A 17,303-nucleotide genomic window follows, 5' to 3' on the forward strand; every position below is an offset into this window, starting at 1 on the left:
AGTTCTGAATGCCATCACTTGTATATTCATATAGCTATACTTGTTTCGTGACACCATACAAAAAGCAAAGCTGCGGAGGACGGAGAAAATAACACGAACACTTTGATAAAAACACCTAATTTCCTTCATTTGTTTCCTGTCATATCTGCAGTGACAGGATGTTGCGTTTCTTAGTACGCATTACGTTATCTCTCAGAGTGTTCTGAGCCTTCATTACGTCTGTAATCGTTATCGTTTCGTGCTGGTTAACCTATATGTTGGAGATTTTGAACTCCCGCTGAGGAAAAGTTGTTGGTGGGAGTTTCTTTTCTGCATCTGTGACACCGGTCGCATTTCTGCTGGGGCTCTCTGGAACTATTATATCTGTAATGGTAGCTTACAAAATATACGGGAAAAATATTAATATAAATACAATAACGGAAATAAAATTAAACTTACTCATAGAACCAAGAGAACATTCAAGAGTGTTTTGACCTTCAGCAGCAATACGTAGATCACGGATTGATAGGATTAATATGCAACTAAAAAAGGCTCTGCCGATCAAAACAGTGAGTCTGCAAATACCTAAATATAGTTTATGTTAAAGGAAGCCTACATCTACATGGTTACTCTGCAATTCACACTTAAATGCCTGGCAGAGGGTTCATCGAACCATTTTCATACTACTTCTCTACCATTCCACTCTCGAAAGGCGCGTGGGAAAAAGGAACACCTAAATCTTTCCGTTCGAGCTCTGATCTCTCCTATTTTATTATGATGATCATTTCACCCTTCGTATTCGGAAGAGAAAGTTGGTGATTGAAATTTCTTAAACAGATCTCGCCGCAAAGAAAACCGCCTTTGTTTCAGTGACTGCCACCCCAACTCGCGTATCATATCAGTGACACTCTCGCCCCTATTGCGCGATAACATGAAACGAGCTGCCCTTGGTTGCACTTTTTCGATGTCCTCCGTCAATCCTACCTGGTAAGGATCCCACACTGCGCAGCAATATTCCAGCACAGGACGGACAAGTGTCACAAGTCGCAAAGGAGCAAAATGGTTGAATACCGCGTTCAAGACGCCCGGCTTTAGTGGGTTTGTCGCAACTTTTAAGTGTTTTGCCGACAAAGCGTAGTGTTTGTTTCACCTTCCCCACAATATTATCTATGTGGTCTTTCCAATTTAAGTTGCTCGTAATTGTAATTACTAGGTATTGAGTCGAAGTGACAGCCCTTAGATTTGTGTGATTTATCGTATACCCAAAATTTGTAGGATTTCTTTTAGTACCCATGTGGATGATCTCGCTCTTTTGTTTGTTTAGTGCCAGTTTCCATTTTTCGCATCAATTTTGAGGGAAACTATTTATGGTACGTTCTCGACGTCAGAGTGACGGTGAATGAGGATCTGCGAGCAAGAATCAGATCCATCTGGATGCGTTTCAGAGACGTCATTGGTGTTCTCTTAGGTAATTAGATGTATATCCACCTAAAATAAAAGATATATCGCGCAGTGGTGAGGCTAGTTGCAATATATAGTACAGAATGTTGACCAACGTATGTAAGTCCTGAGTGTACTCACTGCATGTCATGGAAATGCAAATACTGAGGAGATCATTAGACATTTATCTGCGCGGCCACACCAGGGATACAAAGATCCGGCAACTATGTGAAGTGGCTTCAATCAATGATAAGAGCAAGAATGGAGAATTCCGTATTATGGTCACATCATACGGGCTCTATCTACTCCAGTCATCAGTACAACCTTTCATATGACTGTCGAAGGCCAGAGACGACGCGGAGGACCTAAACTGCGGTGGCTAGACACTATGAACACAGATTTAAGATAAAGAAAACTAAGTTACTAAGTCCACAGGGAGCGTTAGACCGTAAGAATGGGGTGTATTGACCCAAAAAGCGGACCCTGCTCCAACGAGACGGCGCTCAGAAGGAAGAGGAGAAGAAGAAGAAGAAGATGAAGATGAAGACGAAGAATAAGATTTATGGTAGGCCTTATAGTTTGATATTTCAGATAAACCATGTGAATGCAAGAGGAACAGGCTTCTTCCACTGAAACGTACAATGAGTTTTAAAGAGCCCAATATCGGCACTTGGTGTAATGACTGGCAGCTGCCCTTCAACACACAACCGTAACGTATTTTGCGTTAACCTATTATATGATTACACGAACGTAGAACAATAGCCGGAAGCAGTCGCATCTATTAAACACCTGGGAGTATGTGTAATTACCAAACAAGGCGATTCGCAGGAAAGGCAAATGCCAAGCTGACATTTACTGGAAACAACCAGTAGGACCAGATAGGACTGATAGATAAAACAGAGTAGATCCAAATAATGACAGCACGTTTCGACACAGTTTCGTTTAGTAAACAGCGTCATCGAGATGCTCACCCAACACCAGTGGAAAACGCTACAGGAGAGGCGTTGTGCATCTCGACGCGGTTTTTCTGTTAAAATTCCAAGAACGTACGTACATAGAAAAACCTACCAATATATTTCTTCCTCCTATGTATGTTTCACGAAAAGCCCATGAAAGCAAAATAAGAGAGATTATCGATTCAGGTGCAGTCCAGAACGTTTCGAGAATGGATTAATAAGAAACAGAGAAAAGTTAAATCGGTAGTTTTAAATCATCACGTGTTCTTCATACAATGCACAGAATGTTCCTACCACTGTGCGAAACTGTCAGTAAAGACTCTCTGCGGGACGTTGTTCAACTAGCACATCGCATTGGCTTGAAGGTGTTTGTCGTGAAGGCGTTGACATTTCATGTGAATTTATGCACATTTTCGTTTTGTTGTAGATTGTATCAATAACACCAAGTCTCGTCACCCGCGATGATATTTTCCGGTAAAAAATTGTCCGCCTTTTGCATTTCAGTCAAGCCACGATAGGGATCCATGCGTCGTGGTTTTCGTTCGGGAATCAAATTATAGGGGACGAACTTTGCACACATTTTTCTCTTCTTCTAATCATTATGGAGGATGTCTTGAACAGTGCATTTAACCATTTTGCTCTTTTGCAACTTGTGACACAACTATGCTCACATATTACGGCCACACGTCCACTACTCAATACCGCCTGCTCACAGCTAAGTGATCGAATGCGCATCTGTTGTTTAAAGTCGTTAGTTCAAGCTGCCACAGTTGATACTGCGCTGACGTCTCGGGACTTTTTTGACGGACAGTTAAGGTGAACATATGAATAAAATAACACGTCTCCAATTGACGGATTCCAGTGTTCTTGACCGACCGAGGTGACGCAGTGGGTAGCACACTGGACTCGCATTCGGGAGGACGACAGTTCAATCCAGCGTCCGGCCATCCTGATTTAGGTTTTCCGTGATTTCCCTAAATCGCTCCAGCCAAATGCCAGGATGGATCCTTTGAAAATTCTCAAATGATTCCGGTTTTTATGATCTTAAAAACGTCCCCATTCTATATTAGATGAGGGTTGATACTATCTTTTCCAACGCTCATACACGTCAATGAGTTATGTAGCTACATTTTCCTTCTCCGTCCTTCCCTAATCCGATGAGACCGATGACCTCGCAGTTTGGTTTCTTCCCTCAAACAATCCATCCAGTGTTATTGCACTTTGCGATAGAAACACAGTTGAGGCCCTTTACTATCTTGCAGTATCTCGCAAGGCAAGTAGATAATCTCCTTGCGAGACATAGTGCATATTCCAACTATACCATTACGAATAAATTCGGATAAATTCTCAAATGATTCCGGTTTTTATGATCTTAAAAATGTCCCCATTCTATATTAGATGAGGATTGATAATATCTTTTCCAACGCTCATACACGTCAATGAGTTATGTAGCTACATTTACTGTCATCTTTTTGTCGACCCCCACTCCAAATTACCACTTCAGAGTAAAACACATTCCTCTCCGTTCTAACTGCATCATTCTAAGCTCCACGAGATGTTCACATTTTATATTGGCTTTCATGGTAGTCAAATTTGGCGTGCGAGTCACGGTATAAAATCTCCAAAGACAGCCATCTGCCACGATATTTAAATACCCGCGTATGCAACAACAAATATAATGCTGGGACGTACGTCAACATTCATAGGAGCGGAAACCAAACTATGAATCCGAATGATCGTTCGTAGATACCGATTCTCTTTCGCATAAACAATCACATCAGCCTAATATGATGTAATCTGTTAAAAGATTCACTTTTGCCGGTTGGTAATCGCTGCTGCATTTATGACTTCCCAGGTACAACTTTTGGTGCAGCAACAATACAAAATTTTGAAATAGTGGGTGATTCATACAAAACAGCAAACAGTGGCAGTTCCTACCCAAAGTGTCCTCTTCTTACAATGTACTTGTAGTATCCAACAATACCCATAATGTGCTAGATAAAGCAATCATTAAAAGTTGCATGTAAGACGTAGAAGCAATTTCTCTAGCTTGACATAAACGTAAGAAAATAACTGTCATGAAGTATTCAATCAATTTTGAAACGAATATCCTGTAACCAATTACACCTGCAGCAAATGAGAAACTGTATCCGTGTTTTTCTGATGTACTTCCAGATTAAAGCTTACGGTTAAGAACACTGCATTTTCATCTGGAAATTTAAACAGTACCATGCCCTCTGTTCTAGCACTTCCGCTTTAAGGATTATAAAAGCAGAGAATGTAAATCTGAAAATAAGGAAAGGTAGTGACTATTCTTTCAGCAATAAATAACAATATTTGAGATGGTAACGGTACGTATAATTTCTCCACTCAATAAAGAAGACTCTGACTTTTTATCTTGGCCATTATATTGTGCAAATAAATATTATTATGAGTCCTAAGCTGTCTTTCTTGTTAAGTACCTGTGTTAGTGCATGTGCCGATGTGAGAAACGAAGAGAGAGAGAGAGAGAGACAGAATGATCACATTTACTGAAAATTGAACATAAATTCCTTTATCTACAGAGCAGGATGATCTTTACGTTTACAGGTAAAATCAGTCTAACGCTGCACAGCTTCTGGTACGAGCCTATGTCCGACAGTGAAGAGGACATAAAGGCGGCCAACACTGCCATTAACTTTGACGTAAGTAGGTTCAGAGAATGTTTAAAAAGTAGACGTGGTCTTATGATTAGACGTAACATGAACGCCTGAGGTGTCCTGAGCATATATTTCATTGTGAATTTATTCCTTGCTTTGCAATAAGTAAAGATCGTTTAATGGTTTTTGATGTATACAAAATTATGTCAACACGATGCTTACATGAGCTTTGTGTAGTATGTACTATCTGTAGTTAAAATATTTACTTGTAAATCTCTTCATTTCAGTTTGGAATCTTTGCTCATCCAATTCTAGGAAAAGATGGAGATTTTCCAGCAGTTGTCAAGGAAAGGGTCGAAGTTGTAAGCAAAGAAATGGGCCTCAAAAGATCATTATTACCCCCGCTGGATAAGGAGTGGATCGCTCGAATTAAAGGTACTAATAAACGTCCTCTATTTCTTGAATGATACCTTAGACTTCCTCCAGATACCTACCTTATAGTACACCACAATGCATAACTTTGCAAAAAGTGTAGTTTATTTTCTTTACTTCTTTCCCTATACAAGTTTATAGCGACGTAAAATACTTCCTTCATTTCCGACAACCATTAAACTTCTCTCGATATTAAATCTAAGAATTGAATTTGTGGTGGCTGAATATCTAAAATCGGAAATAATTTGTACTGTCAAAGCCGACAAAAGATACTTATAATCTGACGGCTCGAGATTCTCGTATCTCCAAATCTATGTAACTATATTCTACGATTATTGACTTACCATAACTGTGGTAATTGTGATAAAATGTGATATTTACAGAGTGTTGTTATATCCCACAATGGCATGCTAGGTGAAGTACAGGACAAAAAATTTTGGGGATTATCACTGCAGGAAAAACCACATCGAAAACGCACTTTCTTTGCCACTTGCAGAAGCTAAACATAGAAGAAGTAAGACACTGATTTCCTGAGTACAATGTTCGCATTTTAGAATCAAGTTTTTAATCTATCAACCGTCTAGAAATTAATATAAGAGTATAGGTTCAAAAAAGCCTCCAAAGTAGTTCACCCCATTTTTCTATAGTGAAAATGACAAATTTAAAGTAGCTTGATATCAAAAGCTACACTATTTCTCCTAATGAAAAATGGCAGGACATTGAAATCTCTGGAAAATTCAAATTATCCTCAATAACCCAAGACGACCGAGAGTTCTGTTTTTCCCCGTGAATCACCTACCCCCAGCACCCTCACTCCTGAACAACTCCACCATACCATTTAGAATCCGACACAAATGCACTACATCATTTTCAGCATCAGACAAATACCGGAACACTACACGGCTGGCTTACAGCCCGTGGTTCGTAAGTTCAAATCCTGCAAAGTTAATTTTAACAATGCACTATTTTATATTAATTTACACAAACTTTCTTAGTGGTAAATGACAAAAGTATGACACCAAACGTTATTTTCCCACGACAGTACCAAGTACAAGAGACAACAATATCACTAATTTTACTATTTTGTTTGGGAATTTCGTAATGTTTAAGTAACCAGTGCGGGATACAAAAGTGTGACGGGAATTCAAGGATTCATTACATAATTAATTTTTATCACTGGTAAGTCTTCTAAGGTTGGCGAATGTGATTTTCTTTCTTGTTCTTTTAAGCCGGCTTCAGGACTTGTGTTGGCCCTTGTAGAATTTACTGAACTCTTGTGAGTCATTTTCGTGTTACATCGTCATCCCCTACCACTATATTTTAACAACTCTACAAATATATGACAACCGATGTGATATAGTAAGAGCCACTTCATAATTATGACTTATAAATGACCACTGTATAACGCTTTACATGAAAGAATTCATCTCTCATCTGAAAAACAATTAGGGGCCAACTTACCCTATGTTTAGTGATACACAGTCAGTGAAGTCATGCGCGCAAAGTGAAATCATGAACATCCTATGGAGAAGGAGCAGTGGTTACTTGTTTCATGATACTAACCACTAAATGCATAATTTATCTTTGACCGGCAGGTATGCTGAAGTAAGCCTCAGAAATAGGAGCCCTTGCACAGTGTGTATCTGGAGAATCCTACTATTGAGAAATTGTGAATGTTCACACTTTTGTATCCCGCACTGGTTATTTAAACATCAGTATCAAATATTTGTTCCTGTTGGGGGACCTTCATAACAAATCATTAGACAAGTGCTACATCCTTTACACCTTGCCTTCACCCAATATTCTTTTACCTCACATACCAACCGTTCTTATTTTCACCATGTCAGAGAGAGCAAGATTATTCCGACGAAGAAATTATCAACAAAATATTGTTCCTTCAGTTCATAATACTTCAGACGGGTACCCTTTACTAGCGATAGTACAAGGGAATTTGCTGTTATGGGCGAACGGAAAATCTTGGTTCAGCGATTGAAACTGAGTTGGTAAGTTCTGAAATAAGGAATTAGCTCCATACCTTAAGCAGCGTAGAATAATTGTTTGACGACAGATTTATTGTGTTACAAACGAAAGCAGTTTGTGGTGACAAAACTTTTCGGTAATCCAGAACAGTTATAGAAACTGTGGCTTTAACAATAAGATACGCGTAGGATTTTAGGACATCTACCTTCTTTCTTTGTAATTTGTTAGTAGTAATAAATATTTCTCTAAACACAATGGCAACAGAAACAACTACAGTACAAATGTAGTCGTCATTACACAGGATGAATCACTTAAAACTTACATCGCCAATGTTGCAGAAATGGAAAGTGCAACTGATGTGCGGTTTTCACATAATGGGTTGGTAGTCAGGGACTCGTATAGTTAGCCAATCAACAGACTGTAATAATAGTTATGAAGTGTATTTTTTTGGTAAACATACAATTTTTTAAATGGAACGAAGCTTATTGACATTAAAAAACTAAAACTGGCGTAAATTAGTATGTCAGTGGTGGTTGTTGCAGGATTCTGGTGCGAGTCGATTAAGAGATATCGTATTTTGAAAAGTTCCCACGCCGACACTTGCCATTCAACCTGCGTAGTTGCTAGGTACGTCGTTGTTATGTTGGCTTACATTGCGACTCGCTAATCAGTTAGTACGTGGCAGCCCAAGCAGTAGGACGTGTGTAGACGGTGGCATTTACCATGCAGAAAAAGTCGACATGCTGATGGTTTATAGAGAATGTACGGAGAATGCAGGTCGTTCTTGTACGGTTTATGCCGCAAGATATCCCAGTAGACGTCAACCATCTCGGCTGCGTTTTATCAACCTCTTCACCCAGTTACGTGAAAGTGGTAGTGCAACACCTATACAACGTAACAGAAGGAGACAAGTGACGACAGAATGGGGGGGAGGGGGGGGGGGGAATTAATGTTCTTGCTGCTGTTGCAGTTGTTCCGCACGTTGACTCCCACCTAGTCACACGAGGAAGTGGCACGAGTCAGGCAAGTGTCCTATGCGCTCTTCGTCGACATAGGTTCCATCCCTAGCAGATCTCTCTCCGTCAAGAGCTACATGGAAATGATTATGAGAATCGTATTAACATCTGTACAAAGGGCGTTCAAAAACTTTTGCACAGTCGTCTCTAATTTTTTTTATTTTTACAGGTGGAGAATCAATTTTTTTGTGAACATACTTGGAACATTTAGCTATACATTGAGCCTATTCAGTGTAGCCTCCATCAGCTGTGACGCATCTGGTCCAACGTTCTTTCAATGATGTAAATGCACTTTGGTAAAATTTTGGGGATTGACTTTTACACTACCGTTTGACACAGGAAATAAGGTCTTTCTCACTATCAAATGTTTTACCACGCAGGTGGGCCTTCAGACTACTAAAGAGGTAAAAATCATACGGAGCTGTAGGGAGGATGAGGAATAATTTTCCAACCCATTTTCCTGATTTTCTCCTGCGTCATAAGGGCCGTATGGGGGTTGGCATTGTCATGGTGTAGTCTGAAGAGTTTACCCTGAAGTTATGGTCTGTGGCCGGCCGAAGTGGCCGTGCGGTTAAAGGCGCTGCAGTCTGGAACCGCAAGACCGCTACGGTCGCAGGTTCGAATCCTGCCTCGGGCATGGATGTTTGTGATGTCCTTAGGTTAGTTAGGTTTAACTAGTTCTAAGTTCTAGGGGACTAATGACCTCAGCAGTTGAGTCCCATAGTGCTCAGAGCCATTTGAACCAAGCCATTTGTGGTCTGTGGTTCTTGATGGCACGTCGCAGCTTGTCCAATGACAAACAGTAACGGCCCCGGTTAACCGCGGAGCCAGTTTCCAAAAAGTCAATGAAAATGACACCACTCTGATCCCAGAAGAAGGAGGATATCACCTTTCGGCCTGCTGTTCGTGAAAGTCTTGGCTTCTTCTTCCGAGGGAAACCCAGATGACGCCACTCCATGGACTGGGTTTCGCTCTCAGGTTCGGACAAAAACAACCATGTTTTATCCTAGGTGACGACGCCGTCAAAACACTGTTTCCACTCTTCAGTAAAGGTCTTCATGAGACCCTCGCACACATTCTTCCCCATCGTTTTCATTATCTTGTCAATAATCTAAGCAACCAACGTGCACAGATTTTTCTGTACCCTAGTGACTGTACCAGTGATACCACACTACCCAATGACAAACGATTCATTTCAGCAACCGGCCGGTGTGGCCGTGCGGTTAAAGGCGCTTCAGTCTGGAACCGCGTGACCGCTACGGTCGCAGGTTCGAATCCTGCTTCGGGCATGGATGTGTGTGATGTCCTTAGGTTAGTTAGGTTTAATTAGTTCTAAGTTCTAGGCGACTGATGACCTCAGAAGTTAAGTCGCATAGTGCTCAGAGCCATTTCATTTCAGCAAGCTATCTTGTCGTCACACATCTATCATTTTGGATGATTTGATCAATGGTCTCCTTATTCGTACCACTCACTGCCGTCGATGGTGTGCCACATCGTGGATTGTCCACCTCTGCAACCACCGCCTGGACACTGCTGCGATCCAGTGTGTCCTCCCTATAAACAGGGAACAACTTCTTGTGAATCGATGTGGCAGAGTCATCGCCGGTCTTGAAGACGAATTCCATCAACGACTGTTGTCGCAACCTGACATCTACTTCACGGTCCATTATGGCTCACCTGTAAACAAAAGAAAATACTTTTATTTGCCAACTTACAGCTAAATGTTCCAAGTATGTTTACAAAAAATTTCATTCTCCTCCTGCAAAAAATAAAAAAATTAGAGACGACTGTGCAAAACCTTTTGTGAAATATCAGCGTCCATGGAGTGTAAACGTGTAGTGTGTGATAGTGATCAGCTCATAGGCCAGTTTTTCATAGACGGAAAACAGAGTGTGCACAAGTATCGTAGCCTCCCGACAGACCATCTTCCACAGATCCTCTGTAGACTAGGAGGAACCCGTGGTAACAACATGATGAATGTCCAAACCAATGGCGCACGAAGTGCTACAGCATGTTTCCACGAATTGTTTGCAAATCGTTGGATTGCACGGTGAGAACCTGTACCTTGGCCGGACCGTTCCCTGGATTTGACGCCTGTAGAGTTTTTACTGCAGGGAAAGCTGAAAGACGCTGTCTACTAGGACATATCAACTACACCAAATAATATGCAACGACGTATTACTGCAGCCTGCTCAGTCATTTCCGCTGAAATGCTAGCACGTGTGCAGCAGTCGTTCTGCATCAGACTGGATGTGTGCATTGCCGCTGCTGGTGGTTATCTTGAACACAAGATGATCAGTTATCTCGTTGCTGGTCAGAATCCACAATACTATTGTATGCATTCGTGTTGTTCTTTAGTGTGTGCTACCACAGGTATTGTACCGGTATCCGTGTGGGAACTTTTCAAAATACGCACGACTCGCGCTAGAATCCTGCAGCAAACACCACTGACATTCTAACTTACGCTACTTTACACTGTTAATGTCAGTTGGCACCGTTCCATTTAAAAAAGTGTATTTTTGCACAAAAAATACAATAAGTATTTTTACAATCTGTCGATTGGCTGACAATACGATCCCGTGTCTACCAATGCATTCTGTGAAAACCGCACAGCAATAGCACTTTCCATTTCTGTAATATTTGCAATGCAAGTTGTAAGTGATTCACCCTGTGTATTATTACAACAATAACGGTGAGGTCAGGAAACAACCAAGATTCTCCCAAGAGCTACGAAGCGAGCTGAAGCAATGCCTGATACACAAAACCCAGCTGACATCCGACCCCACACCTAATAACTGCAACAATTTTTTGCGTTTTGAACAGTATAACAGCATTTTTCTGCTAATTTTAAAACTAGCTCTCAACTTCTGAAAAATTGTACTTTTCGTGTAGCTCAGAATATGGCTTTTATTCACCTTCCATTGTATTACGTGCTTTTATTAACACATTCACATGAATTTCAAACTAAAATACAGAGTGGGTTATCATTTTCACTTCGACACTAAACAGCTTGATCCTACATTAACATCTTCTTTTCTAACATACACTGACAGCACGAGGACGCGCTATAAACAAAAGATATAGAATGTTTACGTCGGAAAAGCAAGTATATAATGCAGTAAGCAGCAGAAACTGATTAAACACGTATGAGAGATTTTAGCAAAATATTACCAGTCAAATCTGACATAATCTATAAATAATACATAAGTACATGCGTCGTTTTAAACAGAACGACATTGTGTATAAGTGGTATTGTCAGATGAGCGCACTTATTTCCACCTTGTAGCTTCTGATTATGTGTAGGAATTACAATAAAATTAGTTGATATTCAAAATAACTTACATGAAGTACAACTTCACTATAGTAGGTCTTATGATTAGTATATGAGACATATAGATTTTTGTAAGAAAAAGTAACACGCCTATTTGTGTTAGAATGCAGGGTTCTGTTTTTGTCATGTAAGGAAGAACCTTTTGGAAGTTTAATAGAAAATCATTATTGGCAAGGCCCCTCTCTTCGTTGACACTGTTGTATGATAATGTGCTTTTATTTGTAAATGTTCTTTATGTCATCTATCATATTCATAATATCACCCTTATGTCCACAGTGAAAGACCTGCTGGTTATTTTTAAAGTATTTCACAGTGTGTTTCACTTCGGCAATGTGATCGTAACCTGCTTAGTACCACAGTAAAATATCAGCGACAAATCATGTACATTTGTCTGGTTTTGAGTGGTGTATTTTCATGTAATTACCGTGTTCACAGAGGTAAAAAAAACATAGGATATCGATATGCACATATACAGTTGGCGACAGTACCGCGTACACAAAGTAAAAAAGGGCAGTGCATTGGCGGAGCTGTCATTGTATTCAGGTGATGCATGTGAAAAGGGTTCCGAAGTGATTATGGCCGCGCGACGTGAGTTAACAGACATTGAACGCGGAATGGTAGTTGCATCTAAACGCATGGGAGATTTCATTTCGGAAATCGTTAGGAATTTCAGTATCCAGAGAGATACACTGTCAAGAAAGGGCCGAGAATTGTAAATTGCAGGCATTACCTTTCACCACCGACGAAGCAGTGGCCAACAGCCTTCACTTAACGACCGAGAGCAGCGGCGTTTGCGTACAGTTTTCAGTGGTTAAGACAGTTCGACGAAAATTGGCGTTAATGGGCTACGGCAGCAGACTACCGAAGCGATTGCCCCTGCTAACAGGACGACATCGTCTGCAGCGCCTCTCCTGAGCTCGTGACCATATCGCTTGGACTCTAGACGTCTCAAAAATTGTGACCTGGTCAGATGAATCCCGATTTCAGTTTGTAAGAGCTGATGGCAGGGTTCCAGTGAGTGACAGACCCCACGAAGCCATGGACCCAAGTTGTCAAAAAGACACTGTGGAAGTTGATGGTGGTTCCGTAATGGTACAGGCGGTGTTTACGTGGAATGGACTGGGTCCTCTGGTCCTGCTCAGCCTATCATTGACTGGAAATGGTTATGTTCGGCCTCTTGGAGACCATTTGCACCCATTCATGGACTTCATGTTTCCAAACAACAATGCGCCACATCAGAACATTCTGGACAGTTCGAGCGAATGACTTGGCCACCCAAACTGCCAGACCTGAAAATCTCATCGAACATTTATGGGACATAATCAAGAATTCAGTTCGTGTACAAAATCCTGCACCGACAACACTTTCTCAGTTATGGGCGGCTATAGAGGCAGCATAGCTCAATATTTCTGCAGGTGACTTCCAACGACTTGCTGAGTCCATGGTACGTCGAGGTACTGCACTATGCCAGACAAGAGGAGCCCGACAAGATATTAGGAGGTATCTCATGACTTTTGTCACCTTCGTGTGTTATAAAGTTCATTTCAGCCATATGATGTTCCAATCCATTTTTTAAAGTTAGTGTAGCTCTGAGTGCGCATAATACGGTAGAATAATGGCAGAACAGTTCCTAAGTTCTCCTGTACAATACTTGTCAGAACCATACTAGGTTGACGATTGTTATTGCAGTGAGAAGTTAGCTACCTGAATTTAGTGCTGGTATTTACAAATGTCAGTGCTGCCTTTTGTAGCGGCCTCTTCACTACTGCTAGGAAAGCCGAGTTATCACTATTGTTACGGTAGGCCAAGTTCGAGAGTTCGTGAAACGGCTTCTGGAGCAGCACACCGCTAAGACAATTTCTCCTAGCCACTATTACGGAACTATGCCCCAGGGTCAGGTAACAGGACAAGAAAACGAAGGTTCTACAACACTCCAACAAATTAGTAACAAAGTCACACAAATAAGTTAAAATGGTTTACTTATCTTTGTGACTAGTTGAGTGATTAAGTCTGCAACACTGCATGTAATATAACACAAAAAAGAAGGACCTCTATGGCTAAGTGCAAATAATCGTCAGTAAGCTTCACAGTACATAGCAAATCCAGCTGACAACAACTGTCTGCCCATCTCTAAGAGTCCACTATACGACGTTTCCTGTCTAAGTCAGCTGTGGACGATGATCTGTAAGCAAATGGGCGAGAGCTGCTCTTCTGTCTTCCGAGTAGGATTCTGTCCGGTGCCGTCCGGTCATTGCCGGTTTGTACTCGGCCGGCAATTGGCCGAGGCGAAATCGATATCATCAACCTCAGTGCTGCCTGTGGCGCTGGTGGAACTCGCAAGTGGCGAGTCTCTATGGCACTGACAGCAGCACGCGTCTTTGCCCCTGTGGTGCTATTGTCCTGGCTGTGTCTTGTTCGGACTACCTGTGAGTTTAATCACTGTCTCATGTTCAAATAGTGTTAATAAACTCAGAGGATCATTTGAAAACATTTACAGTTCTCATTTTACATGTGCCTCTTTAAGTCGATTGTATCTTAACACTTTTGTTACACTGCAGTCAAGAGAAATACGCACTATAACTCACCGGGCGTTGCACAGGCTCAGAACTCTTTAGAGTGTCTCGTAAAATACTTAATCTACTTATGCGATTAACAGGAAAGTAAGCAGTTACCTTGTCAGCTGCTTTCTGAGAATGTAATTTAAACTTAAACCTTAGGTAAAATCTGTTAAATACGATAAGTCCAGTTACAGTTGTCTTCTTTCCTGACAACATCGGACAAAAACTACAACTGACTCATTAATATCTTTTGGAGAATACAACGGGATTATTCTAGATTGTAATATAATACGGTTTTAGACAAGGCTCACACTGTTATTCGTTAAAATATGCCAATTATTGTGCAACACCATGTATATGGATAACACCAGGATATTATGCAATTCGGCCAGAAACTTTTAAGAGAAAATGATATCGATGAATGAAGAGCACCACTGGGATATGCAAACGAAGTTGTAGAGAGATTTCCATTTTGAGAAACAATTGTTGGAAGTAAAGTGACTGGCTTTGAAAGTGGGGTTACAGGAGAACTTTCAGACTAAAATATCATGATTCTCGTCTCCACCCACGAAAGGGATAAAACTAACGCTAACTGAAATATGACTTCTACACAAGTGTCTAACTAAACGACTACACGTGTTGAGGGATTTATTAATTACGATTGGTATTTCAACTGTTTCAGTCCCTCTCACACCCCTTCACTTGCTTAGCTATGCTGCATCTTGGAGTTGTTTGCATTTCACAAAATTAAATCATAAAAAAATGAATAGTGCAGGTTTGACAAAGACTGTTTGCACGTAGTAGCATGCAAACGTGTCCGTGCATCAGTAATAACTATTATTTAATGAAAAATATTTGGATGTATAACACTCGGTAGATCTTCGTTATTATAGTGAGAGCTGTGGAGCAACAAGACGTAGGGTACCTGAATCGAATACAGGCAATAAATTTCCTAAGATTCCGGGGGTGTTATTCTCGTGCATTCATCACAGAAAATCTGGCGAATCACTTCTACGATTCTCAATAAATAATATCTTACTGATTATTATAAATTCCGCATTACGGAAAGAGAAGAAGCTTGTATCTCAACGTAAAAATCATGTAAATACTTATGCATAATTATAGAGCAAGCCCTTGTGGAGATGAACAGTCCTTTTAGCTCTTTTAGCTGTATTACAGGAACTTCTAGTTGAAGGGATGCTGATCAAAATCAAAACAAAAAAGGAGGGTTAACATTGATAACTACTTACACCTGTAAAACAATAGTACCTTTCATAAAAAATAACGTTAGTACGACGCTTAAAGCAACATTTGCTCTTTCAGTTGCAACATTTAAGAAAGAAAATGGGCGTAAGTTTTCTTGTCTTTTCCTCAGATTTAGTATCTTTCATCAATGTAAAAATATATGTAAGATCCAGCATCATTTAGGATGTATAGTGGTAGTAAATCTATATCGAACCTAAATCCCACAGCAACGTGTAGACAACATTCGTTCAGTCATAAAATGTACATGTAACATTTTTTCACACAGATGTGAGGAATAAAATTCTGCGAGACAAGGATCTGATGATAGAACATGCTGCATAGAACCTCTAGAGACGATTTTGTTAGTAAAACACTCTTCGCGTGAAAAAACAAACCGTGTCAACAAAAAAATGCATGAAGAACAAAAGCGCCGAGGAAGAAAGAATGGACAAGTCTCTAAATGACTGAAGTTCCACGTCTAAACCACAGAAAATATATATCCAGTGAATTAAAAGACAGTACAAATTCGTCTAGTGTGTTTCTGAGGCGATACATTGTTTCACCAATAGTGAACCTCCTTCGTTTTCTGTTTAAAAAGACGTTGATTTCTGAATTCGTCTTACTAATGCTTTTGAAACATACAATATCTGATGAAAACTATCCGGACACCCGTATGTAATGAGGAAACTATCAATAGATGTTAATGGAGGCCAACCCATCAACATAAAAGGCGATGGGGGTATTGTGTTGTTAGTAGTCAAGCAATAACACCAGAATGAGTTGGCCAGGAGAGATTAGTAGCTTCGGACGTGGAATGGTCATTGGACGTCACCTGAATAGCAGATCAGTTAGGTACATTTCTGAAGTTTCGACTGTTGGTGATGCGATTGTAGAGTAGAAACACGAAGAAACATCCATAACAAAACGAAGACCAGACAGACCTTAGTAGTCACGGACAGCCACCGTCGAGCATTGAAGAGGGTGGTTGGAAAAAAAAAGAAATAATATTCTTTCAAGAGAATGTTTTCGGAAGAAGAGACATTTGATAAGATCTCATACAAATTAAGGAATTATATTCTGAAACAACATGTCTACAGCATAACTTTTTATAGAGGTGAAATGTAGATGACAAATAGTATACAGAAGAAGAGAACAGAAGGTATTGAAACATGGTGCTAGAGAAAAATGCTGATAGAAAGAATATCTACTGTAGCTTACTACATCGCAAAAGAGCTTTGTGGCAGAACTTAACTAAATGGAGGAATATATTGATGGAACACATTCTGAGCTACCAAGGGAAAGAGAAGGGTGGGATGTTAAAACTGTAGAGGGACTCCAGGCTTTAATTCACTAATCAGGTTCACCCCCCATGAACCATGGACCTTGCCGTTGGTGGGGAGGCTTACGTGCCTCAGCGATACAGATGGCCGTACCGTAGGTGCAACCACAACGGAGGGGTATCTATTGAGAGGCCAGACAAACATGTGGTTCCTGAAGAGGGGCAGCAGCCTTTTCAGTAGTTGCAGGGGCAACAGTCTGGATGATTGACTGATCTGGCCTTGTAACATTAACCAAAACGGCCTTGCTATGCTGGTACCGCGAACGGCTGAAAGCAAGGGGAATCTACAGCCGTAATTTTTCCCGAGGACATGCAGATTTACTGTACGATTAAATGATGATGGCGTCCTCTTGGGTAAAATATTCCGGAGGTAAAATAGTCCCCCATT

The 17,303-nt window shown here is 40.6% G+C and overlaps 1 protein-coding gene across 1 annotated transcript in view; it reads left to right on the plus strand.

Moving 5' to 3' along the window:
* The window catches only part of LOC124722779 (myrosinase 1-like), a 251,244-nt gene that overhangs the window by 137,475 nt on the left and 96,466 nt on the right, over positions 1 to 17,303 (plus strand). The window contains exons 6-7 of the mRNA XM_047247914.1: positions 4,965 to 5,059; positions 5,302 to 5,449. Of these exons, the coding sequence (XP_047103870.1) occupies positions 4,965 to 5,059; positions 5,302 to 5,449 (243 nt within the window). The remainder of the gene's footprint in view (positions 1 to 4,964; positions 5,060 to 5,301; positions 5,450 to 17,303) is intronic.

This window comes from Schistocerca piceifrons, chromosome X (genome assembly GCF_021461385.2).
Source record: "Schistocerca piceifrons isolate TAMUIC-IGC-003096 chromosome X, iqSchPice1.1, whole genome shotgun sequence".
In the NCBI taxonomy this organism is placed as follows: domain Eukaryota; kingdom Metazoa; phylum Arthropoda; class Insecta; order Orthoptera; family Acrididae; genus Schistocerca; species Schistocerca piceifrons.